At 67.8% G+C, this 27,394-nt stretch overlaps 3 protein-coding genes, 1 long non-coding RNA gene and 2 other non-coding genes across 9 annotated transcripts; 3 read left to right on the top strand and 3 right to left on the bottom strand.

The window, feature by feature from the left end:
- The first annotated feature begins 197 nt into the window (after positions 1–197).
- LOC132535513 (uncharacterized) lies at positions 198–865 on the top strand. Its single transcript, XR_009547299.1, has 2 exons — positions 198–334; positions 521–865. It is a non-coding gene; the product is annotated as an uncharacterized LOC132535513 (long non-coding RNA).
- DAZAP1 (DAZ associated protein 1) lies at positions 493–14,662 on the bottom strand. 2 transcript variants are annotated; one of them, XM_060181493.1, is made up of 12 exons: positions 14,470–14,662; positions 5,710–5,750; positions 5,424–5,590; positions 5,278–5,343; positions 5,051–5,158; positions 4,912–4,960; positions 3,258–3,340; positions 1,942–2,095; positions 1,798–1,827; positions 1,563–1,703; positions 1,311–1,487; positions 493–1,208 (listed from the first exon to the last, which is right to left on the bottom strand). In XM_060181493.1, the coding sequence occupies exons 1-12, from the start codon at positions 14,496–14,498 to the stop codon at positions 1,036–1,038; spliced, it is 1,218 nt and encodes a 405-aa protein (XP_060037476.1). In that variant the 5' UTR covers positions 14,499–14,662; the 3' UTR covers positions 493–1,035. The 2 variants fall into 2 exon arrangements, with proteins under 2 accessions (XP_060037476.1, XP_060037477.1); XM_060181494.1 differs by lacking the exons at positions 3,258–3,340; positions 5,278–5,343; positions 5,424–5,590; positions 5,710–5,750; positions 14,470–14,662 and having other exon boundaries at positions 5,051–5,164.
- GAMT (guanidinoacetate N-methyltransferase) lies at positions 14,497–19,992 on the top strand. Its single transcript, XM_060182229.1, has 7 exons — positions 14,497–15,000; positions 17,418–17,709; positions 18,718–18,863; positions 18,953–19,016; positions 19,396–19,463; positions 19,563–19,673; positions 19,753–19,992. Exons 1-7 carry the CDS (start codon positions 14,497–14,499, stop codon positions 19,915–19,917), a joined length of 1,350 nt encoding a protein of 449 aa, XP_060038212.1. The 3' UTR covers positions 19,918–19,992.
- Positions 19,993–20,153: 161 nt separating this feature from the next.
- Positions 20,154–25,911, bottom strand: NDUFS7 (NADH:ubiquinone oxidoreductase core subunit S7). 3 transcript variants are annotated; one of them, XM_060181485.1, is made up of 8 exons: positions 25,687–25,911; positions 25,382–25,415; positions 22,883–23,008; positions 22,696–22,783; positions 20,783–20,962; positions 20,650–20,696; positions 20,417–20,505; positions 20,154–20,309 (listed from the first exon to the last, which is right to left on the bottom strand). In XM_060181485.1, exons 1-8 carry the CDS (start codon positions 25,700–25,702, stop codon positions 20,212–20,214), a joined length of 678 nt encoding a protein of 225 aa, XP_060037468.1. In that variant the 5' UTR covers positions 25,703–25,911; the 3' UTR covers positions 20,154–20,211. The 3 variants fall into 3 exon arrangements, with proteins under 3 accessions (XP_060037468.1, XP_016044432.1, XP_060037469.1); XM_016188946.2 differs by having other exon boundaries at positions 22,883–22,957; positions 25,687–25,909; XM_060181486.1 differs by lacking the exon at positions 22,883–23,008 and having other exon boundaries at positions 25,687–25,909.
- A 6-nt stretch (positions 25,912–25,917) lies between these two features.
- Positions 25,918–25,991, bottom strand: TRNAN-GUU (transfer RNA asparagine (anticodon GUU)). Its single transcript has one exon. It is a non-coding gene; the product is annotated as a tRNA-Asn (tRNA).
- A 129-nt stretch (positions 25,992–26,120) lies between these two features.
- On the top strand, positions 26,121–26,193 carry TRNAF-GAA (transfer RNA phenylalanine (anticodon GAA)). Its single transcript has one exon. It is a non-coding gene; the product is annotated as a tRNA-Phe (tRNA).
- Positions 26,194–27,394: the final 1,201 nt, after the last annotated feature.

The following is a 27,394-nucleotide window of genomic DNA, read 5'->3' as shown; positions in this document are numbered from 1 at the left end:
AGGGGAAAGGGAGATGGAGAGGGAGTGAGGCAGGGACACCTGCAGGCCCGCTGCACCGCCCATGAAGCTTTCCCCCAGCAGGTGGGGACCAGGGGCTCGAACCCGGGGCTTTGCACACGGTAGCGTGCAAGGTCAAGCAGGTGCGCCACCACCCAGCCCCCCGATTCCCATCTCTGTGCACCCCGAGGCCAATGCCAGAACGTCAGGCCAGAGGCTCCGAGGGCCCAGGTTCGAACCCCAGCTGCGCAGGCCGTGGGGGAGGCTGCGGCAGCACTGGCTAGAACCCTCGCCCTCCTGGTGGAGAGCCTCCCACGACGGCGGGCACGACACTCTGGTGTATCTCCCGGGGTCTAGGGGCCGGGGGCTCTGGGCGGGCAGGGCCCGCTGCTTCTCTGCCCCCCCCCACCCCGACGCCGCACCCTGCCCCGCCCCGGGGGAGTCAGCCGCGTGGTGAGGCAGGGCCGGGGCACAGAGGGACGGCAGGCAGGCGGGTAATCCAAACGCACGTCTCTTTATTCAGACCAGGGTCGGGCTGGCAGCGGGGACCCCGGCGGCGCGGCTCAGTGGGCCCGGCAGCCGCCCCGCAGCTCCGTCAGCAAAAGCAACGAAGGAACAAAAACGAAACACACTCAGTAGGTTCTCCGCGAAGCTCCCCGAGTTTCTGGCCCGATCCCGCGCCTCCAGCCGGCCCGGGCCGCCTCACGCCCCGGCCGGGGAAACCCTGCTTAACTTAAAAAAGCCAGGATACGCCGTAGAAAAGTTCTCTTAAAAATCTCACAATTTGTAAATGTGTCTTTTGTCTCTAACAGAAAAGTTTCCAATAAAAGGGAAACGAAATGCTCAGGAAAGGAATCTTGGGGGAAAAGGACAAAAAAAAAAAAAAAAAAAAAAAGGAAGGAGAAAGAAACCTGAAGTTGAATTAAAGCTGGAGACTGTGACCCTGTGTTGGAACCAGTGACCTCTGCTTTATTGCGCCGCCTCCTCCACGCAGGCCGCCCGCCGGCCGGCCGGATTGTCGCAGTCAGTGCCCGCGGGCTAGCGCCGGTAGGGGTGGAAGCCTTGCACGTTGTGGTTCTGCCCTCGGCCAAAGCCGCTTCCGCCGGCGGGGGGGCCGCCCGAGCCGGGCACCGAGGGGCCCCCGTAGGAGGGAGGCTGCTGGCTGGGGTCCGAGAAGCCCTGTCCGAAGCCCGCCAGGTCCTGGCCGTAACCTGTGGGGAGGGGGAGGCCGTGAGCGGGAGGGCGAGCGGGAGGGCGGCTGGGAGGGGCCGGGGTGGGGTCAGGGGCCGGGAGGGGGGGTGGGGGGCGCTCACCGTACTGGCTGTAGGGGAAGTCGGGCTGCGCCGTGGGGGCCTTGCTCATGTCGGGGGCGGCCTGGGATGGCGGCGGCGGGAAGGCCAGCGGCGCGGCCCCGGGCGTGGCCGGTGGAGGGGGCACCCCCGGAGGGGCGAACTGGTCAGGCGGCGGCGGTGGGGGCCCGTAGCCGAAGCCTGTGGACAGAGGCGAGTTGGGGGCGGCCGGCTTCCCGCCCGCCCCGCCGCCCCCCAGCGCCAGCCCGGACTTACTGAACTGTGGGGGGGCACCGTAGCCCTGGGGGAAGCCCTGAGGCGGGGGGAAGCCCCCCGGGGGGGTGGACACGATGTAGGAGGCGAAGGGCGGGGGTGGCGGCGGGGCACCTCTGCCTGCGGGGGGCGGGCCGTAGCCGCCTGCAGGAGGAGAGGGGAGAGGAGGGGAGGGGGGCCCTGAATGTCCTGCCCCACACCCCGGGCACCCGCCCCGCCCCGCCGGGCACCCACTTACCAAGTGCCTGTCCGGCCGGCACCCACATTCCTGCGAGAGGGGAGGGAGGGGCGGCTGCGGTCAGCTGGGCTGGGGGGCGGCAGTGCCCGATCCCGCCTCCCGGCTGCGGCTCCCAGGTGCCCCCCCGCGTCCCTCCACGCTCACCTTGCGGGCCGTAGCCCTGCTGCCACGTGGGCGGGGGCTGGCCTGCCCAGCCGTTGGCGGCCCCGGGCACCACGCGGCTGCCCCACTGGCCCGCGCCCGGCTGGCCCGGCGCCTGGCTCTTGCTGTCGCGGGGCTCGGCGCGCTTAACCTCCACCTGGACGGAGAGCTGCGCTCAGGGGGGGCCGCGGAGCCGCCCTGCCCTGCAGACACGCCCGCGGTGACTTAACTACACTTAGCGCTTAACTTAGACCTAAGTACTTAATTCTACTCAGTCTTACTGGGCCGGCCGGGCGGCCCCTTACCCGCACTTAACGCGTTTACTAGATGTTTCTCAGGTACAACAGGGAGGCTAAGCCTGGCGAGGCCATCCCCGCACACTCGGCGCGGGGACCTGCCTGGAGGGAGCCCGGGGACCCCCGCCCCTGCCCGGGAGCCGCCCGCCCCGCCCCGCCCCGGCCCGGCCCGGCCCGCCCCGCACCGGAGGCAGCTCATACCTGAGAAACACGACTAAGGAGGACAGGACTTACCTTCCCGCTAGGGGAAGCAGCGCACTGACCGCTCGCTCGCTCGCTCGCTCGTGGCAGGGCGAGGAGGTGAGCGCGACAACCTTACGTTACGGCTACTACCAACGTCAACGGACATGCAATAAGTGACATCGGAACCAGAGCGCCCGCCATCTTCATACTGCGGCGCCGGGACGCACGCACGGAGCACGAAGCGCGGCAGGAAGGCAGGAAGGAAGGCAGGCAGGCCGGCCGGGGCGCACCCTCGACTCCCTCTCTGCCTCTGGCCGCGGGGGCGCCCACCGTGAAGATGGGGGGACGGGCGGGCGGGCGGACGGGCGGGCGGGCGGGCGGGACGGCACACAGTATGAAGATGGGGCCGCTGGCTGCTCTGCGAGCAGGGCACGGAGCACGGCAGCTCTCAGCGCGTGTGGGGACGTTCCCAGTGGCCCCGGGCACCAACACCAATCCTTCAGAAGGGTTACTTTCTCTCTGGGGCCGAGCGCTCCAGGCTCCAGGCTCCAGGCTCCGCTCCGCTCCGGCACGGGCGGGCGCAGGGGACGGGGACAGACATCTGAAGGAGTGGTCGCGGAAACCAAGCCTGAGGCAACGAGCCATCTCCCTGGAGGCCGGCCTGCCCTGCCCTGCCCTGCCCTGCCCAGCCTGGCCCCATGGCCCTGCCCGCCCCTGCCCCTGCCCCTGCCCGGCCCTGGGGGCGCAGCCGCCCCCGGGGCGCAGCCGTGCTTTCCAGGGAGACCGGGTTGCCTGAGACTTGGTTTGGTCTTAAGGTAAAATAAAACTACAACTACACACTTTTTTGCCCATGATGTCGTGAAAATGCATGTTGACAGCCTGGTCCACTGATTGCTCGTCCTCGAAAGTAATAAATCCAAAACCTAGCCAACGACGAAGAGTGAATCAAGGTAGCAGGGCGTTGACACAAAACAGGCTGATGAACATATGGGCCGAGGGATCGGCCCGGGTTTCGGTGAAGCCGACCGCGTGAGCGCAGAAGGGCAGGGTGGGACGGGGGTCGGGGCGCGGCGGCCCGGGCCAGGGGAGAACTCCGGAAAGCTCCAGGGGGCCGCCCGGAGGCGGCGGGGGTGGGTGGGGAGACGGGGTGGGGGCACGCACTCGGCTTTTCCGAAACCCGGGTTCTCCCCCTCAGCGTGAGTGGCGGTTGGCAGCGCCGCCCCGGTCGGTCCGGGTCTAGCTACCCAGCTACCCAGCTACCCGGCTACCCGGCTACCCGGCTACCCGGCTACCCGGCGCGCGGGTGCGTGCCTCGCCGAGCTCGCCCAACGCGTTGGGGAAGCCCGAGGAGGCCCCGTCCGCAGGACAGATAGGGCGGCCCAAGGCGAGCGAGCTCGGGGCAGTATAAACGAAGTTCGGGCCGCCGAGCTCCACGCCCGCCCAGAGGGGCTCCGGCTCGCTCGCGCTCTCTCTCTCTCTCATAAATAAATCGCCAAAGTCGCCGGCCCGAGGGCGGGGCAGGAGGGCGGAGGGCAGGGCGGAGGGCGCAGCCGGGCCAGGAGAGCGCCCCTCGCACCCACTGGGCGGGCAGCTGGCCGGCCCTGTGGAAACCCGGAAAGGGAGAGGACGGTGCCCGCCCGACATGAAGGAGAGCAAGGCCCGGCCGGTGGGCCTGAAGCCGGGAGCGCGTGTCTGTCTGTCTGTCTGTCTGTCTTTCTGTCTGTCAGAGGGCCGGCCGGGACAGAAAGACACGGAAACTTCGTTTACACCCCCGTGGAGCCAGCCCGTCCCTCCTGCTGGCAGGCCTGGCCTGGCCTGGCCTGTACCTGTGTGACTGAACTTAGCACCTGGGGAAGAGAAACCTAGAGAGTCAGTTAATCACAGCGTCACAGAACTTACTTACTTACTTACTTACTTACTAGCAGCTTAAGTATCGGCTAAACACAGGGCTACGCATTAGGCTACGCTTAACAGCTTATCCACATGGAGTAGGAGGCGCGCTTAACCAGGGGAGGGGAGGGGAGCGGAGGGGACGGGGAGGGCAGGGCAGGGCAGGGCAGGGCAGGGCAGGGGAGGGCAGGGCAGGGCAGGCTTCAAATGGCAAACTATTCTCCAGCATGGCACACATGCTGTGGTCAACGTGGGGCGAGGCCGATTTCAGCACTAGCCGGGACCATCGGGCCAGAGGGGTGCGGGGTGGGCGGACACCGGCTCGGCTCGGCTCGGCTCGGGTGCGGGGAGGCAGGAGTCCCCGCCGCCTACAGGGCACAGGCTGGGGGCTGGGAGAGCCCGGGAGGACTGGCTGTGTGGATAGAAACCGGGACGGGGCGAATCTCGGGAATGGAAACTGGGGCGTCCGTCTCGAGTCAAAACAAGGAAAAACCAATTTTGGGGGTGGGGTACGGTGCAAAAGCGCTGCGGGGCGCGGGGCGGCGGGAGGGCGAAATAGTTTGCCATCTGAGGGGGCGGGGGCCGCGAACTCCAGCTCTTTTACCTCGAGGCCTCTGCTTCTCGGCGTCATAGATCATCACCACCTCGGTGACCTGCAGGAGAAGCGGGGCTCAGCACCCCTGGCGGGCCAGCGGGCCAGGCCGGGAGCGGGCTGGGGGCGGGTGCAGGCTGGGCGCACTCACCACTCCAAACTTCTTGAAGTACTCCCTGAGCTCCGTCTCCCCGCAGTTGTGCGGGATCCCGCCCACGAAGATCTTGTTGGACTTGCTGTTTTCGCTCCGCGGTCCCTTCTGCAGAGGGAGAAGAGGGCTGAGTGGGCCGCCCCGCCCCGGCCCCAGAGCCCAGACGGCAGCCTGACAGACACGCAGACACGCAGACACGGGGCGGGGCGGGGCGGGGCGGTCCTTACCCAGCCTTCCTTGGGCCGCGTCCTCTCCGGCTGCATCCCCCGGGGCGTGCAGGGTTTGGGGTCGATCTGCGGGCGCCCGAGGACAGCGGTGTGACCCGCAGCCCCCGGCTCGGCCCTCGCCCCCGCCCGTCACCCCGCGGACTCACGTTGCGTCCGTCGAGCGTGTGCGGCCGGCTGGCCAGCACGGTGCCCACGCAGTTGGGGTCCTTGAACTTGACGAAGCCAAAGCCCCGAGACTGGTTGGTGGTCTTGTCTTTCATGATGACGCAGTCCACCACCTCGCCATACTGGGAGAAGTAGCTACGCAGTGTCTCTGCTCGGGCGGCGGGCGGGCGGGCGGACGGACGGACAGACAGACGGCCTGGATGAGTGCCAGCCCCCGCCCCCCTCCCCCGCCCCACACACCCCTCCCCCGCCCTCAGGGCCACCTACCTTGGGTGGTGCTCCAGTCCAGGCCGCCTACAAACAGCTTCCTGCAGGAGGGAGACGGAGCTGAGCTGCAGGGGCCCACGGGCACGCCCCGCTCCGGTCGCCCAGCCGAGCCCCACAAGCCTTGTCCTGGCACCCCGGAGCCAGTCTGGGGTAGCCCAGGACAAAAGAACTGCATCTGCTGTCAGTTGGGAAGGGGCACCCCTTGTCTGGGGTCAGTGAGGCAGGGGGACCCCTTGTCTGGGGTCAGCGGGGAAGGGGGACCCCGTGTCTGGGGTCAGCGGGGAAGGGGGACCCCGTGTCTGGGGTCAGCGGGGAAGGGGGACCCCGTGTCTGGGGTCAGCGGGGAAGGGGGACCCCGTGTCTGGGGTCAGCGGGGAAGGGGGACCCCGTGTCTGGGGTCAGCGGGGAAGGGGGACCCCGTGTCTGGGGTCAGCGGGGAAGGGGGACCCCGTGTCTGGGGTCAGCGGGGAATGGGGACCCCTTGTCTGGGGTCAGTGAGGGGGGACCCCGTGTCTGGGGTCAGTGAGGCAGGGGGACCCCTTGTCTGGGGTCAGCGGGGAAGGGGGACCCCTTGTCTGGGGTCAGTGAGGAAGGGGGACCCCGTGTCTGGGGTCAGTGAGGGGGGACCCCGTGTCTGGGGTCAGCGAGGAAGGGGGACCCCGTGTCTGGGGTCAGCGAGGAAGGGGGACCCCGTGTCTGGGGTCAGTGAGGGGGGACCCCGTGTCTGGGGTCAGTGAGGAAGGGGGACCCCTTGTCTGGGGTCAGTGAGGCAGGGTGACCCCTTGTCTGGGGTCAGTGAGGCAGGGGGACCCCTTGTCTGGGGTCAGTGAGGCAGGGGGACCCCTTGTCTGGGGTCAGTGAGGCAGGGGGACCCCTTGTCTGGGGTCAGTGAGGCAGGGGGACCCCTTGTCTGGGGTCAGCGAGGCAGGGGGACCCCGTGTCTGGGGTCAGCGGGGAAGGGGGACCCCTTGTCTGGGGTCAGCGGGGAAGGGGGACCCCTTGTCTGGGGTCAGCGGGGAAGGGGGACCCCGTGTCTGGGGTCAGCGGGGAAGGGGGACCCCGTGTCTGGGGTCAGCGGGGAAGGGGGACCCCGTGTCTGGGGTCAGCGGGGAAGGGGGACCCCGTGTCTGGGGTCAGCGGGGAAGGGGGACCCCGTGTCTGGGGTCAGCGGGGAAGGGGGACCCCGTGTCTGGGGTCAGCGGGGAAGGGGGACCCCGTGTCTGGGGTCAGCGGGGAAGGGGGACCCCGTGTCTGGGGTCAGCGGGGAAGGGGGACCCCTTGTCTGGGGTCAGTGTGGGGGGACCCCGTGTCTGGGGTCAGTGAGGCAGGGGGACCCCTTGTCTGGGGTCAGTGAGGCAGGGGGACCCCTTGTCTGGGGTCAGTGAGGAAGGGGGACCCCGTGTCTGGGGTCAGTGAGGGGGGACCCCGTGTCTGGGGTCAGCGAGGAAGGGGGACCCCGTGTCTGGGGTCAGCGAGGAAGGGGGACCCCGTGTCTGGGGTCAGTGAGGGGGGACCCCGTGTCTGGGGTCAGTGAGGAAGGGGGACCCCTTGTCTGGGGTCAGTGAGGCAGGGTGACCCCTTGTCTGGGGTCAGTGAGGCAGGGGGACCCCTTGTCTGGGGTCAGTGAGGCAGGGGGACCCCTTGTCTGGGGTCAGTGAGGCAGGGGGACCCCTTGTCTGGGGTCAGTGAGGCAGGGGGACCCCTTGTCTGGGGTCAGTGAGGCAGGGGGACCCCTTGTCTGGGGTCAGTGAGGCAGGGGGACCCCGTGTCTGGGGTCAGCGGGGAAGGGGGACCCCTTGTCTGGGGTCAGCGGGGAAGGGGGACCCCTTGTCTGGGGTCAGCGGGGAAGGGGGACCCCGTGTCTGGGGTCAGCGGGGAAGGGGGACCCCGTGTCTGGGGTCAGCGGGGAAGGGGGACCCCGTGTCTGGGGTCAGCGGGGAAGGGGGACCCCGTGTCTGGGGTCAGCGGGGAAGGGGGACCCCGTGTCTGGGGTCAGCGGGGAAGGGGGACCCCGTGTCTGGGGTCAGCGGGGAAGGGGGACCCCGTGTCTGGGGTCAGCGGGGAAGGGGGACCCCGTGTCTGGGGTCAGCGGGGAAGGGGGACCCCTTGTCTGGGGTAGACTGGGATGTGGGAACCCCACAGCTGGACTCTGCTTTGTCTGGAGCACGGGCTGTCCAGAAGCCAAAGCCAGAACCCAACAGGGCTCTAGTGAGACACAGACAGACAGACAGACATCAAGTACTGCGGGAGAGGATGGGGGAAGTGGGCCTGCAGCACTGCTGGGGGGTGGGGGGACCGGGACCCATGTCTGCATCTGCTGTGTCTGGGGTCCCCGTGTCTGTGTCTGGGGTCCCCGGGTCCGAGTCTGGGGTCCCCGTGTCTGTGTCTGGGGTCCCCGTGTCTGTGTCTGGGGTCCCCGTGTCTGTGTCTGGGGTCCCTGGGTCTGAGTCAGGGGTCCCCGGGTCCGAGTCTGGGGGTCCCCGGGACTGATTCTGGGGTCCCCGGGTCAGTGTCTGGGGGTCCCCGGGTCTGTGTCTGGGGTCCCCGGGTCCGAGTCTGGGGTCCCCGGGTCTGAGTCTGGGGGTCCCCGGGTCCGAGTCTGGGGGTCCCCGGGTCTGTGTCTGGGGGTCCCCGGGTCCGAGTCTGGGGTCCCCGGGTCCGTGTCTGGGGGTCCCCGGGTCCGAGTCTGGGGTCCCCGGGTCCGAGTCTGGGGTCCCCGGGTCCGAGTCTGGGGGTCCCCGGGTTCGAGTCTGGGGTCCCCGGGTCTGTGTCTGGGGTCCCCGGGTCTGTGTCTGGGGGTCCCCGGGTCTGTGTCTGGGGGTCCCCGGGTCCGAGTCTGGGGTCCCCGGGTCCGAGTCTGGGGTCCCCGGGTCCGAGTCTGGGGTCCCCGGGTCTGTGTCTGGGGTCCCCGGGTCCGAGTCTGGGGGTCCCCGGGTCCGAGTCTGGGAGTCCCTGTGTCTGTGTCTGGGGTCCCCGGGTCCGAGTCTGGGGTCCCCGGGTCCGAGTCTGGGGTCCCCGGGTCCGAGTCTGGGGGTCCCTGGGTCTGAGTCTGGGGGTCCCCGGGGTCCGAGTCTGGGGTCCCCTGGTCCGAGTCTGGGGTCCCCTGGTCCGAGTCTGGGGTCCCCGGGTCCGAGTCTGGGGTCCCCGGGTCCGAGTCTGGGGTCCCCGGGTCCGAGTCTGGGGTCCCCGGGTCTGTGTCTGGGGGTCCCCGGGTCCGAGTCTGGGGTCCCCGGGTCCGAGTCTGGGGGTCCCCGGGTCCGAGTCTGGGGTCCCCGGGTCTGTGTCTGGGGGTCCCCGGGTCTGAGTCTGGGGTCCCCGGGTCCGAGTCTGGGGTCCCCGGGTCCGAGTCTGGGGGTCCCCGGGTCCGAGTCTGGGGTCCCCGGGTCTGTGTCTGGGGTCCCCGGGTCCGAGTCTGGGGGTCCCCGGGTCCGAGTCTGGGGTCCCCGGGTCCGAGTCTGGGGTCCCCGGGTCCGAGTCTGGGGTCCCCGGGTCTGAGTCTGGGGGTCCCCGGGTCTGATTCTGGGGGTCCCCGCGTCCGAGTCTGGGGTCCCCGGGTCCGAGTCTGGGGTCCCCGGGTCTGATTCTGGGGGTCCCCGGGTCCGAGTCTGGGGGTCCCCGGGTCTGAGTCTGGGGTCCCTGTGTCTGTGTCTGGGGGTCCCCGGGTCCGAGTCTGGGGGTCCCCGGGTCCGAGTCTGGGGTCCCCGGGTCTGTGTCTGGGGGTCCCTGGGTCTGAGTCTGGGGGTCCCCGGGTCCGAGTCCGGGGTCCCCGGGTCCGAGTCCGGGGTCCCCGGGTCCGAGTCTGGGGTCCCCGGGTCCGAGTCTGGGGTCCCCGGGTCCGAGTCTGGGGTCCCCGGGTCCGAGTCTGGGGTCCCCGGGTCAGTGTCTGGGGGTCCCCGGGTCCGAGTCTGGGGGTCCCCGGGTCCGAGTCTGGGGGTCCCCGGGTGTGTGTCTGGGGTCCCCGGGTCCGAGTCTGGGGTCCCCGGGTCAGTGTCTGGGGGTCCCCGGGTCCGAGTCTGGGGTCCCCGGGTCTGTGTCTGGGGGTCTCCGGGTCCGAGTCTGGGGTCCCCGGGTCTGAGTCTGGGGGTCCCCGGGTCCGAGTCTGGGGGTCCCCGGGTCTGATTCTGGGGGTCCCCGGGTCCGAGTCTGGGGTCCCCGGGTCCGAGTCTGGGGTCCCCGGGTCCGAGTCTGGGGTCCCCGGGTCCGAGTCTGGGGGTCCCCGGGTCAGTGTCTGGGGGTCCCCGGGTCCGAGTCTGGGGGTCCCTGGGTCCGAGTCTGGGGGTCCCCGGGTCCGAGTCTGGGGGTCCCCGGGTCTGAGTCTGGGGTCCCCGGGTCAGTGTCTGGGGGTCCCCGGGTCCGAGTCTGGGGGTCCCCGGGTCAGTGTCTGGGGGTCCCCGGGTCAGTGTCTGGGGGTCCCCGGGTCCGAGTCTGGGGGTCCCCGGGTCCGAGTCTGGGGTCCCCGGGTCCGAGTCTGGGGTCCCCGGGTCTGATTCTGGGGGTCCCCGGGTCCGAGTCTGGGGTCCCCGGGTCCGAGTCTGGGGTCCCCGGGTCTGATTCTGGGGGTCCCCGGGTCCGAGTCTGGGGTCCCCGGGTCTGATTCTGGGGGTCCCCGGGTCCGAGTCTGGGGTCCCCGGGTGTGTGTCTGGGGTCCCCGGGTCCGAGTCTGGGGTCCCCGGGTCCGAGTCTGGGGGTCCCCGGGTCTGATTCTGGGGTCCCCGGGTCCGAGTCTGGGGTCCCCGGGTCCGAGTCTGGGGGTCCCCGGGTCAGTGTCTGGGGGTCCCCGGGTCAGTGTCTGGGGGTCCCCGGGTCCGAGTCTGGGGGTCCCCGGGTCCGAGTCTGGGGTCCCGGGTCCGAGTCTGGGGTCCCCGGGTGTGTGTCTGGGGTCCCCGGGTCCGAGTCTGGGGGTCCCCGGGTCCGTGTCTGAGGGTCCCCGGGTCCGAGTCTGGGGTCCCCGGGTCCGAGTCTGGGGTCCCCGGGTCCGAGTCTGGGGTCCCCGGGTCTGTGTCTGGGGGTCCCCGGGTCTGTGTCTGGGGTCCCCGGGTCTGTGTCTGGGGGTCCCCGGGTCTGTGTCTGGGGGTCCCCGGGTCCGAGTCTGGGGTCCCCGGGTCCGAGTCTGGGGTCCCCGGGTCCGAGTCTGGGGGTCCCCGGGTCCGAGTCTGGGGGTCCCCGGGTCCGAGTCTGGGGGTCCCCGGGTCCGAGTCTGGGGGTCCCCGGGTCTGTGTCTGGGGGTCCCCGGGTCTGTGTCTGGGGGTCCCCGGGTCTGTGTCTTGGGTCCCCGGGTCTGTGTCTGGGGGTCCCCGGGTCCGAGTCTGGGGTCCCCGGGTCCGAGTCTGGGGGTCCCCGGGTCCGTGTCTGAGGGTCCCCGGGTCCGAGTCTGGGGTCCCCGGGTCCGAGTCTGGGGTCCCCGGGTCCGAGTCTGGGGTCCCCGGGTCTGTGTCTGGGGTCCCCGGGTCCGAGTCTGGGGTCCCCGGGTCTGATTCTGGGGGTCCCCGGGTCCGAGTCTGGGGTCCCCGGGTGTGTGTCTGGGGTCCCCGGGTCCGAGTCTGGGGGTCCCCGGGTCCGAGTCTGGGGGTCCCCGGGTCTGATTCTGGGGGTCCCCGGGTCCGAGTCTGGGGTCCCCGGGTCCGAGTCTGGGGTCCCCGGGTCCGAGTCTGGGGTCCCCGGGTCCGAGTCTGGGGTCCCCGGGTCCGAGTCTGGGGTCCCCGGGTCCGAGTCTGGGGGTCCCCGGGTCCGAGTCTGGGGTCCCCGGGTCTGAGTCTGGGGTCCCCGGGTCCGAGTCTGGGGTCCCCGGGTCCGAGTCTGGGGGTCCCCGGGTCCGAGTCTGGGGTCCCCGGGTCTGTGTCTGGGGTCCCCGGGTCCGAGTCTGGGGGTCCCCGGGTCCGAGTCTGGGGTCCCCGGGTCCGAGTCTGGGGTCCCCGGGTCCGAGTCTGGGGTCCCCGGGTCTGAGTCTGGGGGTCCCCGGGTCTGATTCTGGGGGTCCCCGCGTCCGAGTCTGGGGTCCCCGGGTCCGAGTCTGGGGTCCCCGGGTCTGATTCTGGGGGTCCCCGGGTCCGAGTCTGGGGGTCCCCGGGTCTGAGTCTGGGGTCCCTGTGTCTGTGTCTGGGGGTCCCCGGGTCCGAGTCTGGGGGTCCCCGGGTCCGAGTCTGGGGTCCCCGGGTCTGTGTCTGGGGGTCCCTGGGTCTGAGTCTGGGGGTCCCCGGGTCCGAGTCCGGGGTCCCCGGGTCCGAGTCCGGGGTCCCCGGGTCCGAGTCTGGGGTCCCCGGGTCCGAGTCTGGGGTCCCCGGGTCCGAGTCTGGGGTCCCCGGGTCCGAGTCTGGGGTCCCCGGGTCAGTGTCTGGGGGTCCCCGGGTCCGAGTCTGGGGGTCCCCGGGTCCGAGTCTGGGGGTCCCCGGGTGTGTGTCTGGGGTCCCCGGGTCCGAGTCTGGGGTCCCCGGGTCAGTGTCTGGGGGTCCCCGGGTCCGAGTCTGGGGTCCCCGGGTCTGTGTCTGGGGGTCTCCGGGTCCGAGTCTGGGGTCCCCGGGTCTGAGTCTGGGGGTCCCCGGGTCCGAGTCTGGGGGTCCCCGGGTCTGATTCTGGGGGTCCCCGGGTCCGAGTCTGGGGTCCCCGGGTCCGAGTCTGGGGTCCCCGGGTCCGAGTCTGGGGTCCCCGGGTCCGAGTCTGGGGGTCCCCGGGTCAGTGTCTGGGGGTCCCCGGGTCCGAGTCTGGGGGTCCCCGGGTCCGAGTCTGGGGGTCCCCGGGTCCGAGTCTGGGGGTCCCCGGGTCTGAGTCTGGGGTCCCCGGGTCAGTGTCTGGGGGTCCCCGGGTCCGAGTCTGGGGGTCCCCGGGTCAGTGTCTGGGGGTCCCCGGGTCAGTGTCTGGGGGTCCCCGGGTCCGAGTCTGGGGGTCCCCGGGTCCGAGTCTGGGGTCCCCGGGTCCGAGTCTGGGGTCCCCGGGTCTGATTCTGGGGGTCCCCGGGTCCGAGTCTGGGGTCCCCGGGTCCGAGTCTGGGGTCCCCGGGTCTGATTCTGGGGGTCCCCGGGTCCGAGTCTGGGGTCCCCGGGTCTGATTCTGGGGGTCCCCGGGTCCGAGTCTGGGGTCCCCGGGTGTGTGTCTGGGGTCCCCGGGTCCGAGTCTGGGGTCCCCGGGTCCGAGTCTGGGGGTCCCCGGGTCTGATTCTGGGGTCCCCGGGTCCGAGTCTGGGGTCCCCGGGTCCGAGTCTGGGGGTCTCCGGGTCAGTGTCTGGGGGTCCCCGGGTCAGTGTCTGGGGGTCCCCGGGTCCGAGTCTGGGGGTCCCCGGGTCCGAGTCTGGGGTCCCGGGTCCGAGTCTGGGGTCCCCGGGTGTGTGTCTGGGGTCCCCGGGTCCGAGTCTGGGGGTCCCCGGGTCCGTGTCTGAGGGTCCCCGGGTCCGAGTCTGGGGTCCCCGGGTCCGAGTCTGGGGTCCCCGGGTCCGAGTCTGGGGTCCCCGGGTCTGTGTCTGGGGGTCCCTGGGTCTGTGTCTGGGGTCCCCGGGTCTGTGTCTGGGGGTCCCCGGGTCTGTGTCTGGGGGTCCCCGGGTCCGAGTCTGGGGTCCCCGGGTCCGAGTCTGGGGTCCCCGGGTCCGAGTCTGGGGGTCCCCGGGTCCGAGTCTGGGGGTCCCCGGGTCCGAGTCTGGGGGTCCCCGGGTCCGAGTCTGGGGGTCCCCGGGTCTGTGTCTGGGGGTCCCCGGGTCTGTGTCTGGGGGTCCCCGGGTCTGTGTCTTGGGTCCCCGGGTCTGTGTCTGGGGTCCCCGGGTCTGAGTCTGGGGGTCCCCGGGTCCGAGTCTGGGGTCCCCGGGTCCGAGTCTGGGGGTCCCCGGGTCCGTGTCTGAGGGTCCCCGGGTCCGAGTCTGGGGTCCCCGGGTCCGAGTCTGGGGTCCCCGGGTCCGAGTCTGGGGTCCCCGGGTCTGTGTCTGGGGTCCCCGGGTCCGAGTCTGGGGTCCCCGGGTCTGATTCTGGGGGTCCCCGGGTCCGAGTCTGGGGTCCCCGGGTGTGTGTCTGGGGTCCCCGGGTCCGAGTCTGGGGGTCCCCGGGTCCGAGTCTGGGGGTCCCCGGGTCTGATTCTGGGGGTCCCCGGGTCCGAGTCTGGGGTCCCCGGGTCCGAGTCTGGGGTCCCCGGGTCCGAGTCTGGGGTCCCCGGGTCCGAGTCTGGGGTCCCCGGGTCCGAGTCTGGGGTCCCCGGGTCCGAGTCTGGGGGTCCCCGGGTCCGAGTCTGGGGGTCCCCGGGTGTGTGTCTGGGGTCCCCGGGTCCGAGTCTGGGGTCCCCGGGTCTGATTCTGGGGTCCCTGGGTCTGAGTCTGGGGGTCCCCGGGTCCGAGTCTGGGGTCCCCGGGTCCGAGTCTGGGGTCCCCGCGTCCGAGCGTCCCTGTGCCGGGACCGCCGTTTCCGGGGAGCCCCCGGGTGCTGCGCCTCCGCCCGCGCGGGGCCACGTGCGCCCCGAACCCGCGACTCCCACGGGGTCTCCCGCCGGCGGGCGCGGGGGCGGCGTGGCTCGGGGTCCCCTGAGGGCGTGTGGGGCGGCCACTGCCCGCGACCCCGGAGTCTCCCTCTCGGGGACGCCGAGCCCGGACACCGTCGGGTCCCCCAGCCCGAGGCGCGGCCGCGCGGACACCGGCGCCCCAGACCCGGCCTCTCGCCCCGAGCGGGCGCCCCGGTCCCTCAGCCGCCCCCGGCCCTCAGCGCCTCGACCGTCAGCCCCTCCGGCCGGCCGCGACGGGCCCCCTCTGGCCCGGGGCCGGTGGCGTGACCTTGAGACGGGCCGCGTCCTCACCCGATCTCGTCGGCGCCCGCGTTGTTCATGGCGGCGGCGTCCGGGCCCCGCTGGCTCCCGCTGCGCCTCCGGAAGGTCCGCGGCCCGGCGCCCGCTCCTCTGCCGCGCCCGGATCTGCGCAACGGCGGCGCCGCGGCCTCCTCCCTCAGCGCCAACGGTCACCGCGCCGCCCCGCGCCGCGCCCTGCGCACGCACGCACGCACGCGCGCACGCACGACGCACGCAGATACGGGGCCTCTGGAGGCGGGGCCAGGGGCAGCATGCCGGCGAGCGGCGCGCACTCCGCGGCCCGGCTCCCAGCCCGGGGCACGCTGGGAGTTGGAGTCCAGCCGACGCAGAGCACTCTGGGAAATGGAGTCCGCACCCGACGAGGCCCCACCGCCCCGCCCCGCCCCGCCCCGCCCCTCTGCCTGGGCGTGGGGGGAAACGCAGGGCGGCGCATGCGCGCCCCGGGCTCCGAGACCGGCGCTCGGTGCTCCCAGCACTTACAGCCTGTCCCCGAGGCGCGGTGGGCGCCGGCTGCTCCCCTGCGTGGGTCAGTCAGCCCCAAGGAGCACCGCGCTGTCCACACGCCCAGCACCGGACTCTGCTTTATAGTCTTTTTCCTTAATTTTTTTAAATCTTTCTTTATTGGATAAAGACAGCCAGAAATCGAGAGGAAAGTGCGTGATAGAGAGGGAGAGAGACAAGAGATACCTGCAGCCCTGAGTGGGGACCAGGGGCTCGAACCCGGGGTTCTGGTACACTGTAATGTGAGCACTTAACCAGGTAGACCACCACTCGGCCCCTTGATTCTGCTTTTTAAAAAAGACTTTTATTTATGGGCCAGGGAGACGACACCCAAGGCTTTTGCAAAGAGACTCTCACGCCTGAGCCTCCAACGTCCCGGGTTCAATCCCCTGCACCACCAGAAGCCAGAGCTGACTAGGGCTCTGGATAAGAGAGAAAAAGAGGGAATCAGCCGGTAGCGCAGAGGGTTAAGGGCACGTGGCGCAAAGCGCAAGGACCGGCCGAAGGGTCCCGGTTCGAGCCCCCGGCTCCCCGCCTGCAGGGGAGTCGCTTCCCAGGCGGTGAAGCAGGTCTGCAGGTGTCTGTCTTTCTCTCCCCCTCTCTGTCTTCCCCTCCTCTCTCCATTTCTCTCTGTCCTGTCCAACAACGATGACAACAATAAAGCAAGGGCAACAAAGGGAATAGATATTTTTTAAAAAGAAGAGAGAGTAGTTACATAATGGTTATGCAAACAGACTCTCTTGCCTGAGGCTTCAAAGTCCCAGCCAGGTTTAACCTTCACACCACAAGCCCGAGCTGACCGGGGCTCTGGTGAGAGAGACAGACAGAGACCAGGTTAACACACATTACAGTGCACAAGGCCCGGGGTTCTAGCCCCCGGTCCCCACCTACAGGGGGGAAGCTTCAGGAGTGGTGAAGCAGCGCTGATGGTGTCTCTCTCCCTCTCTGGCTCTTGATTTCTCTCTGTGTCTAATAAATAAAACTGTTTTGTAGAAACATGGAGCTGTTTGTCCAAGCCCAGAAGCAGTCATTTCAAAAGGAAGCGGTGGGCCGGGTGGTGGCACACCTGGTTAGTTAAGCACAAATATCGCAGTGTTCAACAACGGTGTCCAACCCCTGAGCCCCTACCAGGAGGGGGAAAGCTTCACAATGAAACAGGTGTCTCTGTCCCTCCTTCTCTATGGCCACACAGTTTCTGTCTCTCCCTAATAATAAAATAAAATAAATAAATAAAAACCTTAGGCTCACACTCAGGGCAAGAGGCAGCAGGTGCATGTGCCCCAGAAACGCCTGCGGGCGCTCCCGGCCCAGACGTTCCAGGACACAAGATCCCCTGATCACAGCCCACGCCTGGGGGAGGCGGGCAATGGCTGGGCAGTGGATAGCTTCCTGCTATGTGATTACAGGACATGGGAGAGAGCGAGACAGAGGCGCGCAGCCAGGAAGAGAGTGAACAGAGCGACACCACAGCAGCTGAGTGATCCCCCCCAGCGTTGCAGGTCCTCTGATGGGCCTTGAACTGGCCCTGTGTGTGTTTGGCGAGGCCGCCCAGCCTAGCAAGCTCGATGTCCACCCCTACAATCTAATGTTTCTGTTGTGTTTCTTTTTTTCCTTTCTACAAACAAGCAGAGAGTGAAAGGGACCTGTAGCACCAAAATCGCTCTAAGCGCCGGAAGCGGGACCCAAGTCCCGGTTCCCAGACTGAGCTATTTCACTTTCTCAAGAAAAAAAAAAAAAAAAAAGCTGTGGGGTTTTCTATTAATGGGAGGAGGCACACACATTACAGTGCGCAGGACCTGGGTTTGAGCCCCCAGCCCCCACCTGCAGGGGGAAAGCTTCAGGAGTGGTGAAGCAGGGCTGCAGATGTCTCTCTGTCTCTCTCCCCCTTCCTGTCTATATCTTTTTTTAATATTTATTTATTTATTTATTTATTCTCTTTGGTTGCCCTTGATGATTCATTGATGTTGTTGTTGGCTAGGATAGACAGAAATGGAGAGAGGAGGGGAAGACAAAGGGGGAGAGAAAGACAGACACCTGCAGACCTGCTTCACCGCCTGGGAAGCGACTCCCCTGCAGGTGGGGAGCCGGGGCTGGAACCGGGATCCTTATGCCGGTCCTTGTGCTTTGTGCCACCTGAGCTTAACCCTCTTCCAGTCCATTTCTGGCTGTCTCTATCCAGTGACAAAGATAATGACGAAACTAAATAAGAACTTTGTCTCCCTGAGCACCCCCGCATGGCCCCAGTCTGACAGCACCGTCCACTCTGCGACTAACGGTCACTTCCTCACACCCCAGCACAGAGGGGACTTGCAAAGAACTAGGCCTGTGGCGCCCAGGGCCCCGAGGGAGGGCGCACGGGGTCGGAGGTCGGTCGGGTGGGGGGCAGGCCCTGGAGGAGGCGGGAGGGGCGCGGCCCGAGGAGGCGCCCTGGCCACTAGAGGCCACCCGGGCGCCGGACAGCTCGCCCCGCCCCGCCCCGCCGAGGCCCCGCGCCCGCCCCGCCTCCCCCTCGGGTCCGCCGAGGCCCGCGCCCACCCGCAGACCTGCCGCTGCGCAGCGACATGAGCGCCCCGATCTTCGCGCCCGGGGAGGACTGCAGCCCCGCCTGGGGGGCCGCGCCCGCCGCCTACGACGAGGCGGACACGGAGCTGCGCATCCTGGGGAAGCCGGTGATGGAGCGCTGGGAGACCCCCTACATGCACGCGCTGGCAGACACGGCCGCCGCCCGGGGTACCGGCGGGCACGCGGCCTGGGGGCGACCCTGAGGGTCTCGGGGTGCAGCAGCGGGGATGGGGTGCGGACGGGGAGTGAGGCACAGCCCACGGCTCCACTGCAAAGCGAGGGGTGGTCGCACAGCGCCCCCACTCGAATCCTGTCGGACCCCGTGGAGGGAACCGGGCCCCCTACGCCGTCTGGCGGGGCCCCCCGGGGGGAGCTGGGACCCCCACCCCAATCTTTGAAGGCCCCGTGGGGGGATCCGGGACCCCCACCCCAATCTTTGTAGGCCCCCTGTCGGGGGAGCCGGGACCCCTACCCCAATCCTTGCAGGCCCCCCGTGTGGGGAGACGGGACCCCCACCCCAATCCTTGCAGGCCCCCCGTGTGGGGAGACGGGGGCCCCACCCCAATCCTTGCAGGCCCCCCGTGTGGGGAGACGGGACCCCCACCCCAATCCTTGCAGCCCCCCCCCCCCGTGGGGGGAGCCGCGGCCCCAGTCTTGGCAGCTTCCTCTTGGAAGGGAGGCAGGACCCTGCCCCCGCCGTTGAGCCCGGACCAAGACCCCCACCCCCACCCCCAGCTAAGAATAGCCCCGGACAGCTGCTAGGGCGGCTCGGGCCCAAGTGCGGGGGGGGTGGGGGTGGGGGGGGGGCGTGTGAACTGCACCTGCTGCCCGGCTGCCTGCAACCCCAGCGGCGCTGACCCTGAGAGATTAGCTGGGGGCAGAGGGCCAAAGTCCACCGCCTGACACCCCCCCACTTGCGGGCTGCGGGGCCGGCGGCTCAGTGTGGGTCAGTGCCCGCCACGCCCCGTGGCCTCCCCGCGGCCTCCCGTGCCCCAGCCCCTAGTCTCTCCCCGCTGCCTAGTGCCGCCTCCACATGCACGGCCCCGCCCTCGCCCGCAGAGACCCCGCCCTCAGCCCCGCCCCTGCCCGCAGAGGGCCCCGCCCCTCGCCCGCAGAGACCCCGCCCCTGCCCGCAGAGACCCCGCCCCTCGCCCTCAGCCCCGCCCCTGCCCGCAGGCGGCCGCGTGCTGGAGGTGGGCTTTGGCCTAGGGATCGCAGCGACGCGCCTGCAGGCAGCTGGTGTAGAGGAGCACTGGATCATCGAGTGCAACCAGGGCGTCTTCCAGAGGCTGCAAGCCTGGGCGCGGGATCAGCCCCACAAGGTGCCGCCGCCCACGGGGTCTGGGGGGTCAGGGGGGTGGGGTGGCCCGGCCTGGGGCCCCTAAACCTTTGCTCTCCTCGGCTATCCCAGGTGGTCCCCCTGAAGGGCCTGTGGGAGGAGGTCGCCCCCACCCTGCCTGATGGACACTTTGATGGTGAGGGGGGCCCCCGCGGTGCTGCCAGCTCCCTAGCCCAGCTTGTGGGGGGCTGTCAACCTCGGGAGGCGAGGGCAGGGCCCGGGGTCTCGGGTGACGGGCCAGGGCCCGGGGTCTCGGGGTGAAGGGCCAGGGCCCGGGGTCTCGGGTGACGGGCCAGGGCCCGGGGTCTCGGGGTGAAGGGCCAGGGCCCGGGGTCTCGGGGTGAAGGGCCAGGGCCCGGGGTCTCGGGTGACGGGCCAGGGCCCGGGGTCTCGGGTGAAGGGCCAGGGCCCGGGGTCTCGGGGTGAAGGGGCCAGGGCCCGGGGTCTCGGGGTGAAGGGCCAGGGCCCGGGGTCTCGGGGTGAAGGGCCAGGGCCCGGGGTCACTGCCCCCCCAGGCATCCTGTACGACACGTACCCGCTCTCGGAGGAGACCCTGCACACACACCAGTTCGACTTCATCCGGGTGAGGGGGCGTCTGGCGGGTTGGGGCCCCCACTGGCCACCCCTGCCCCCATTGCCCTCCACCCCACTGACCCCTGCGCCCGTGACCCCCTGCCCCCAGGCCCACGCCTTGCGCCTGCTCAGGCCAGGGGGCGCGCTCACCTACTGCAACCTCACGTCCTGGGGCGAGCTCATGAGAACCAAGTACTCGGACCTCAGCACCATGTTCGAGGTGTGGGGCGGGGCGGCCGCGGGCTGAGTCCGGGGACCCCCAGCCCGGTGACCCCGCTGACCCCGAGCCCCCCCCCCAGGAGACGCAGCTGCCCGCACTGTTGGCCGCCGGCTTCAGGCGCGAGGACGTCACGTGGCGCGAGATGGAACTGAGGCCGCCCGCCAGCTGCCGCTACTACGCATGCACGCGCCTGCTGGTGCCCCGGGTGGTCCGCACCCCCACCGCGCCGGGGGCGCCCCAATAGCGCCTGGGTCTCCCACCTTCGTCGGGCTGCAGAGGTGGCCTGGGCCCGGGGTCCCCAATAAAGGATGTCACCCCACTGAGGCCTCCCTACGCCGTCCTTCCTGGGTGCAGAGGGTGGCCCCCAGAAGTGGGGTGGGGTCCCCCAAGGAAGCCTGTGAGCTCGCTCACGTCTAGCCGCGCCCCCAGGAGCCCAGAAACGAGGTGGGCACGGGCCCCCAAACACGCAGAGGCCGCGGCTGGGTTCTGGGCTTTATTGCCTGCGGGGTGCGGGGTGCGGGGTGCGGGGCTCGGGCAGTCACCGCCGGTACCAGATGCTCAGCCGCTTCTCGCGCTTGATCTTCTTCTGCAGCTGCAGGATCCCGTAGAGAAGCGCCTCCGCCGTGGGGGGGCAGCCTGCGGGCAGGCGGGCGGGCGGGGGTGCCCCGCTCTGAATCCCGTCCTTGCCGCCTGCCCCTCACAAGGACCCCAGCCCTGCTCAGGCCTCACCCCGGGCGCCTTACCTGGCACGTAAATGTCCACGGGCACGATGCGGTCACAGCCCCGCACCACCGAGTAGGAGTAGTGGTAGTAGCCGCCTCCGTTGGCGCAGCTGCGTGAGGGGTGGAGGGGTGAGGGCTGGAAGGGCTGCCCGGCCCAGCAGACCCGGCAGACGGCGAAGACAGGGGGCGCCCCCAGGGAGCCCAGAAGCTGGGCGCTCGCACCTGCGCAGAGCGGCAGGGAGCAGGCCACTCACCTGCCCATGGACACGACGTAGCGCGGCTCGGGCATCTGGTCGTACACCTGCAAGGCAGAGCACGGTGCCTGGGGCAGGGGCAGGGGCAGAGGCGGGGGCGAGGGGGCAGAGCCCGGCGGACCCGGGGACCCACCTTGCGCAGTGCAGGTGCCATCTTGTTGGTGAGCGTGCCCGCCACGATCATGACGTCGGCCTGGCGGGGGCTGGCGCGGAACACCACCCCGAAGCGGTCCATGTCGTAGCGTGGGGCCGCCATGTGCATCATCTCCACGGCACAGCACGCCAGGCCAAAGGTCATGGGCCACATGGAGCTCTGCGCGGGGCCGGCACAGGAGCCGGTCACCGCGGGGCGCACCTCGGCCCGCCAGGGAGAGCAGAGAGCCCAGGACTCCAGGGCTGATCCCCGCAGCTCTCCGCTCCCTCCCCTGCTCCCTCCATCTTGACCTGTCTGTCTCTCTCAGCGGGTCTCTGGCTCCCTCCCCTGCTCCCTCCATCTCCTTCTCAGCGGGTCTCTGGCTCTCCGCTCCCTCTTCTGCTCGCTCTCAGCAGCTCACTGCCACCAGGGCACTGCTGGGCTCGGCGCCTGCACAAGGATCCACTGTTTCTCTCCTATGTTAGTGGAGACAGGAGTTGAGGGCGGGGGAGACAGTACAGTGGCTTTCGCCCGAGGCTGAGGCCCCGGGTTCCATCCCAGCACCACCATCAGCCAGGGCTGACGGGGCAGAGCTGGGGCAAGCTGACAGTGGGGCACTGTCCTCTGAAAGGGGCCTCTGTCCCTGCAGCCCCGCGGGGGCGGGGAGGCTGTCCTCAGCTGCCTGTCCGGTCAGCAGGGAAGGTCAGGGAGAAGCTCGCCAGGAAGGCACCGGGCCAGCTCTAAGCCCTGAGCCATGAGGTGAGGGAGGAAGCTCTCCCCACGTTTGGGTGTCCGTCCCCCCCCCTCCCCCCCGCCACCACCACACACTTCAGAAAAGGCAGCTGAGAAGCAGGGAAATCCCGTGTGAGACCCAGCTCTGCAATTCAGAAAACAGAGGAGATAAAAGATACAGGCTGAACCAGCTGGGCAGAGTTCAGTGTCTGGGGTTTTTTGTTTTGTTTTTCTTTTTCGTTTTGGGGCGAGAAATCGATACGAGGAGGCCAGGCGGTGGAACAGCTGGCTGAGTGCACCTGTGACAATGCACAAGACTCAGGTTCGAGCCCCCAGTCCCCACCTGCAGGAAGAAAGTCGTGCAAGTGGCGACGGAGGGCTGCAGGGCTCTTGTCTCTGCCTTCCCTCTTGCTTTCTTTCTTTTTTTAAATATTTATTCCGTTTTGTTCCCCTTGTTGTTTTATTGTTGTAACTATTATTGTTGTTGATGTTGCTGTTGGATACGATGGAGAGAGGAGAGAAAAGACAGAGAGGGAGAGAGAAAGACAGACACCTGCAGACCTGCTTCACCGCCTGGGAAGCGACTCCCCTGCAGGTGGGGAGCCGGGGGCTCGAACCGGGATCCTTACACCGCGGGTCCTTGTGCTTCACGCCCCATGCGGTCAACCCGCTGCGCCACCGCCTGACTCCCCCCTCTTGATTTCTGACTGTCTCGATCCAACAAAGAAAGAGCCTGGAGTGGTCTGGGAGATGGCGCAATGGATAAAACATCAGACTCTCAGGCACGAGGTCGAATTCGATCCCTGGCAGCACATGTGCCAGAGTGATGTCTGGTTCTCTCTCTCTCTCTTCTCCTTTCTAAAAAGAAAGGAAGGCCGAAAGAAAGACCACGGAGGCAGAGACACCTGGCCCTGCAGGTGGGGCGGGCTCGAGCCCGAGTCCTCACACACGGCCACATGTATGAGCCGCCGCCTGGCCGGAATCAGGCTGTTTCACGCCTGTCTTTCCCCAGAGCCCTGCGGAGCCCTGGTGCTGGGGACTGAACCTGGGGCCTCCGAACCTCAGGCAGGGAGGCTTTTGCAGAACTCCTGTGCCATCTCCCAAGCCCCAGACCATGTCATTTCTGAGAGAATCCTGTTCTGAGAGGAGCGAGCTGGGGGGTGGGGTGTTGGGGCGCTCACCCGGCGAGCCCAGTTGACCAGGTCGTCCAACTTGGCCACCACATACTCAGCGCGGCTGCTGGGGAGCGCGGCTCCGGAGGGCTGGATGCTGGGGGGACAGTCGGGTAAGTGACCAGTGGCATCGATCCACAGCCCCCGGGCACGTGGGGGGGGTTTGGCAGCCCCCCCGACACCCCAGAGGCCTCACCTGCTGGGGCCTGCGCTTGCACTGGGGGCGCCGTGCTGGACTCCTCGTGCCGGCAGGCGGGCACCCAGGCCGGGGCTGTGGACAGAGACTATGTGACGAGGGGCCAGGGAGGTGCCCGGGCCGGGCCTGAGGCCAGAGGCCAGTGACAAGGGGACAGCCATGCTGACCTGGCCTGACCAGGGGCTGCACGGGCCTCCGTGGACAGGGGGACACGGGGACCTCAGGCCTCCCCCCCAGAAGTCTCTGTCCCAGCAAATGGCCCGTGGAAGCTGAGCGCTGGGGGTGAGGCCGAGGTCCTGGGTTCGATCCCCGAGCACTCCTGCCCCAGAGTGCTGTTCTGCTTCTCTCCCACCTCTCCCCGCCGAAACCAACCAGCCAGTCGATCAACCCGCTTATTGATCGCTGAGCCTTGCAGACAGGCACCAGCTGGAGTGCGGCTCTGGACACCCTCACCATAAATACCCTTAAAAACTAATTGGGGGAGTGGTCCAGGAGGTGGCACAATGGATAAAGCATTTGATTCTCAGGCATGAGGTCCAGAGTTCAATCCCTGGCAGCACATGTGCTAGAATGATGTCTGGTTCTTTGTCTCTCTCCTATCTTTCTCATAAATAAGTAAAATCTTTTTTAAACAAAACAAACTAATTGGAGTGTGTAGATAGCATAATGGTTATGTGGAGACTCTCATGCCTGAGGCTTTGTAGTCCCAGGTTCAATACCCCACACCACCATAAACCAGAGTGGAACAGTGCTCTGGAAAAAAAAAATACTATAAAGAAATAATAATCGGCCGGGGGTGGTGGTGGTGGTGGTGGTGGTGGTCGCACACCAGTTCCCATACACAAGAAAGTGGTTTCGAGCCCTGGTCCCCATCTGCAGCTGGAAAGCTTCCCCTGTGGTGAAGCACGACTACAGGTGTCTCTGTGTGACTCTATCTGTCTCCCTCCTCTCCTCTCCTTTCTTGCTGTCTCTATCCAGTAAGTAATGAAATTAAAGTATTTAGAAAGCCAGTGTGAGGGGGTCGGGCGGTAGCGCAGCGGGTTCAGCGCACCTGGCGCAAAGCACAAGGACCTAAGGACCCCGGCGTGAGAATCCTGGTTCGAGCCCCCGGCTCCCCACCTGCAGGGGAGTCGCTTCTCACTTCCCAGGCGGTGAACCAGGTCTGCAGGTGTCTTTCTCTCCCCCTCTCTGTCTTCCCTCCTCTCTCCATTTCTCTCTGTCCTATCCGACAACGAGTACATCAACTACAACAATTTAAAAAAAAAGGCAACAAAAGGGAAAAAACATTTTTAAGTCAGTTTAAAAACAAGACAACTTGCCCCGCCCCCTTACACAGGCCCCGCCCCGTTATGAACCTACCCGCCCCAGATACCACCTGGCGCCGCCCACTAACAGGACCCGCCCTCGCACCTAGCCCCTCCCCACGGTAGCCGGCCCCGCCCCATCAGTGGTAGCCCCGCCCCCGATGCCACCTGCCCACCCCCGCCCACTAACAGGACCCGCCCTCGCACCTGGCCCCGCTGGTGGTAGCCCCGCCCCAGATGCCACCTGCTCCCCCCCACTAACAGGACCCGCCCTCGCACCTAGCCCCGCCCCGTCGGTGGTAGCCCCGCCCCTCCCTGGCTGGCCCCGCCCCGTCGGTGGTAGCCCCGCCCCTCCCTGGCTGGCCCCGCCCCGTCGGTGGTAGCCCCGCCCCCGATGCCACCTGCCCCCCCCCCGCCCACTAACAGGACCCGCCCTCGCACCTGGCCCCGCCCCGTCGGTGGTAGCCCCGCCCCCGATGCCACCTGCCCCCCCTAACAGGACCCGCCCTCGCACCTAGCCCCTCCCCGCGGTAGCCGGCCCCGCCCCATCAGTGGTAGCCCCGCCCCCGATGCCACCTGCCCACCCCCGCCCACTAACAGGACCCGCCCTCGCACCTGGCCCCGCTGGTGGTAGCCCCGCCCCAGATGCCACCTGCTCCCCCCCACTAACAGGACCCGCCCTCGCACCTAGCCCCGCCCCGTCGGTGGTAGCCCCGCCCCTCCCTGGCTGGCCCCGCCCCGTCGGTGGTAGCCCCGCCCCCGATGCCACCTGCCCCCCCCCCGCCCACTAACAGGACCCGCCCTCGCACCTGGCCCCGCCCCGTCGGTGGTAGCCCCGCCCCTCCCTGGCTGGCCCCGCCCCGTCGGTGGTAGCCCCGCCCCTCCCTGGCTGGCCCCGCCCCGTCGGTGGTAGCCCCGCCCCCGATGCCACCTGCCCCCCCCCCGCCCACTAACAGGACCTGCCCTCGCACCTGGCCCCGCCCCGTCGGTGGTAGCCCAACCCCTCCCTGGCTGGCCCCGCCCCGTCGGTGGTAGCCCCGCCCCTCCCTGGCTGGCCCCGCCCCGTCGGTGATAGTCCCGCCCCCGATGCCACCTGCCCCCCCCCCGCCCACTAACAGGACCCGCCCTCGCACCTGGCCCCGCCCCGTCGGTGGTAGCCCCGCCCCTCCCTGGCTGGCCCCGCCCCGGGACTCACCGCAGGGCCAGCAGCGCGCGCAGCATGCCGGGAGCTGAGGAGAAGCAAAGGGGCAGCTGGGGTCGCCGCTTCACCCCTCCGCCTCCGGGCGCCCGGGGGTGCCCCAGCCCGGAGGACGAGCCGCGGGGTGGCCGCCCATTGGGGTCCCCCTCCAGCCCGGGGGGTCGCTGTGTTTGGAATCACCGCTCCGACCTCACTGTCCCCCAGCTGCGGGGGTGCCTGTCGCTGGGGCCCCCGCCAGCCTCAATGCCCCCCTATCCGGACCAGCCCGGGGTGTCGGTCCCCGGCCCCGCGGCAGCGCTCACCCGAGGGCGCAGCCATCTTGGCCTCGGCCTTCAGACAACCTCGGCGCGGTCCGGCGGCCTCGGCGCTCCGGGCTCAGGGATCCGGCACCAAAAGAGGCCCGGGCAGCGCGAGCACCCGGGACACGGAAGGTTCCGACGCCTCGCGCGCCCCGCACCGGCCGCCGCCCTGCGAGCGCGGGGGGCGGGGCAACACTCGGGCCGCCGACCAAACCCGCAGCAAAATAGGACCGCCGTCCCTGGGTGGGCTCGAACCACCAACCTTTCGGTTAACAGCCGAACGCGCTAACCGATTGCGCCACAGAGACGGAGCTGCGACGCTCGGCCTCTCGGCGCCTTACGAGGCATGCGCGGGCCGCCGGAGGGCGACGCACTGCGCAGGCGCAAGTTCGGCCTGGCGCGGGTGGAGAGCGGCCTGGAACGGGACTCCTGCGCCTGCCGAAATAGCTCAGTTGGGAGAGCGTTAGACTGAAGATCTAAAGGTCCCTGGTTCAATCCCGGGTTTCGGCACTCTGTTTTCCCACTTTTTCTTCTCCATACTACCCTCCCCATCCCACTTTTGCAGACGCGAGGGGCATTGAGTGCAGGTACTCAAAAGCCTTGAATTCTTGCGAAAGCCGGATTTCCAGCCTGCAACCCTAGTGACCAAATTTAGACTTAAAAAAAACAATAAGGGCAGGGCTAGAGAGCATAATGGTTATGCAAACAGGCTGGCAATGAGCCTGAGACGCCTAAGTCCCAGATTCAATCCCCTGCACCACCATAAACAAGAGCTGATCAGTGCTCTGGTAAAAAAGAAAAAAAGACAAAACTATCGTGTATGTGGTCTTTTTTTTTTTTTAACTTAAATTTTTTTTTCTTAATATTTATTTTCCGTTTTGTTGCCCTTGTTTAACATTGTTGTGGTTATGGATGTCGGTCCTTGCGCTTTGCGCCATGTGCGCTTGCCCTGGTGCGCCACCGCCCGACTCCCTCTTTTTCATTTTTAGAGTTTGAGAGGTGGGGCCATAGACCAGAGGATGTCAGATGCAGGACTCCAGCTGCAGTGCCGCCAAATCACCCCGGCATTGCTGTTCCAGGGACGATTTTAAACACAGTTGTAGGAAATATTCACAGAAGTCAAATCAAATCATGTTTTGTTGTTGTTGTTATTGTCACCAGGGTTGTTGTGGCTCGGTGCTGGCACTACAAATTCACCACTCACGGCATTATTATTATTGTTTTTGCTGTTATGACGTCATTCTCACAAAGTTTTCCCCAAGCAGGTGGGGACTGGGGGCTCAAACCCGGATCCTTGCACATTGTGACATGTGTGCTCAATGAGGTACACCACCACCTGGCCCTTTATATATTTTTTTCCTTTTGTTGCCCTTGTTTTTTTTTTTGTTGTTGTTGTTGTTGTAGTTGTTATTGTTATTGATGTTGTAGTTGTTGGATAGGACAGAGAGAAATGGAGAGAGGAGGGGAAGACAGAGAGGGGGAGAGAAAGACACCTGCAGGCCTGCTTCACCGCCTGTGAAGTGACTCCCCTGCAGGTGGGCAGCCGGGGGCTTAAAAAGATTTTATTTATTTACGAGAAAGGAGGAGAAAGGACCAGACATCACTCTGGTACGTGTGCTGCCGGGGATCGAACTCAGGACCTCATGCCCGAGAGTCTAATACTTTATCCACTGCGCCACCTCCTGGGCCTTTTTTTTTTTTTTTTTAATCT

Source organism: Erinaceus europaeus, chromosome 23, assembly GCF_950295315.1.
Source record: "Erinaceus europaeus chromosome 23, mEriEur2.1, whole genome shotgun sequence".
NCBI classification, from domain to species: Eukaryota; Metazoa; Chordata; class Mammalia; order Eulipotyphla; family Erinaceidae; genus Erinaceus; species Erinaceus europaeus.
Note: the sequence above shows the minus strand (reverse complement) of the source record. Positions and strands in the feature narration are given on the sequence as shown.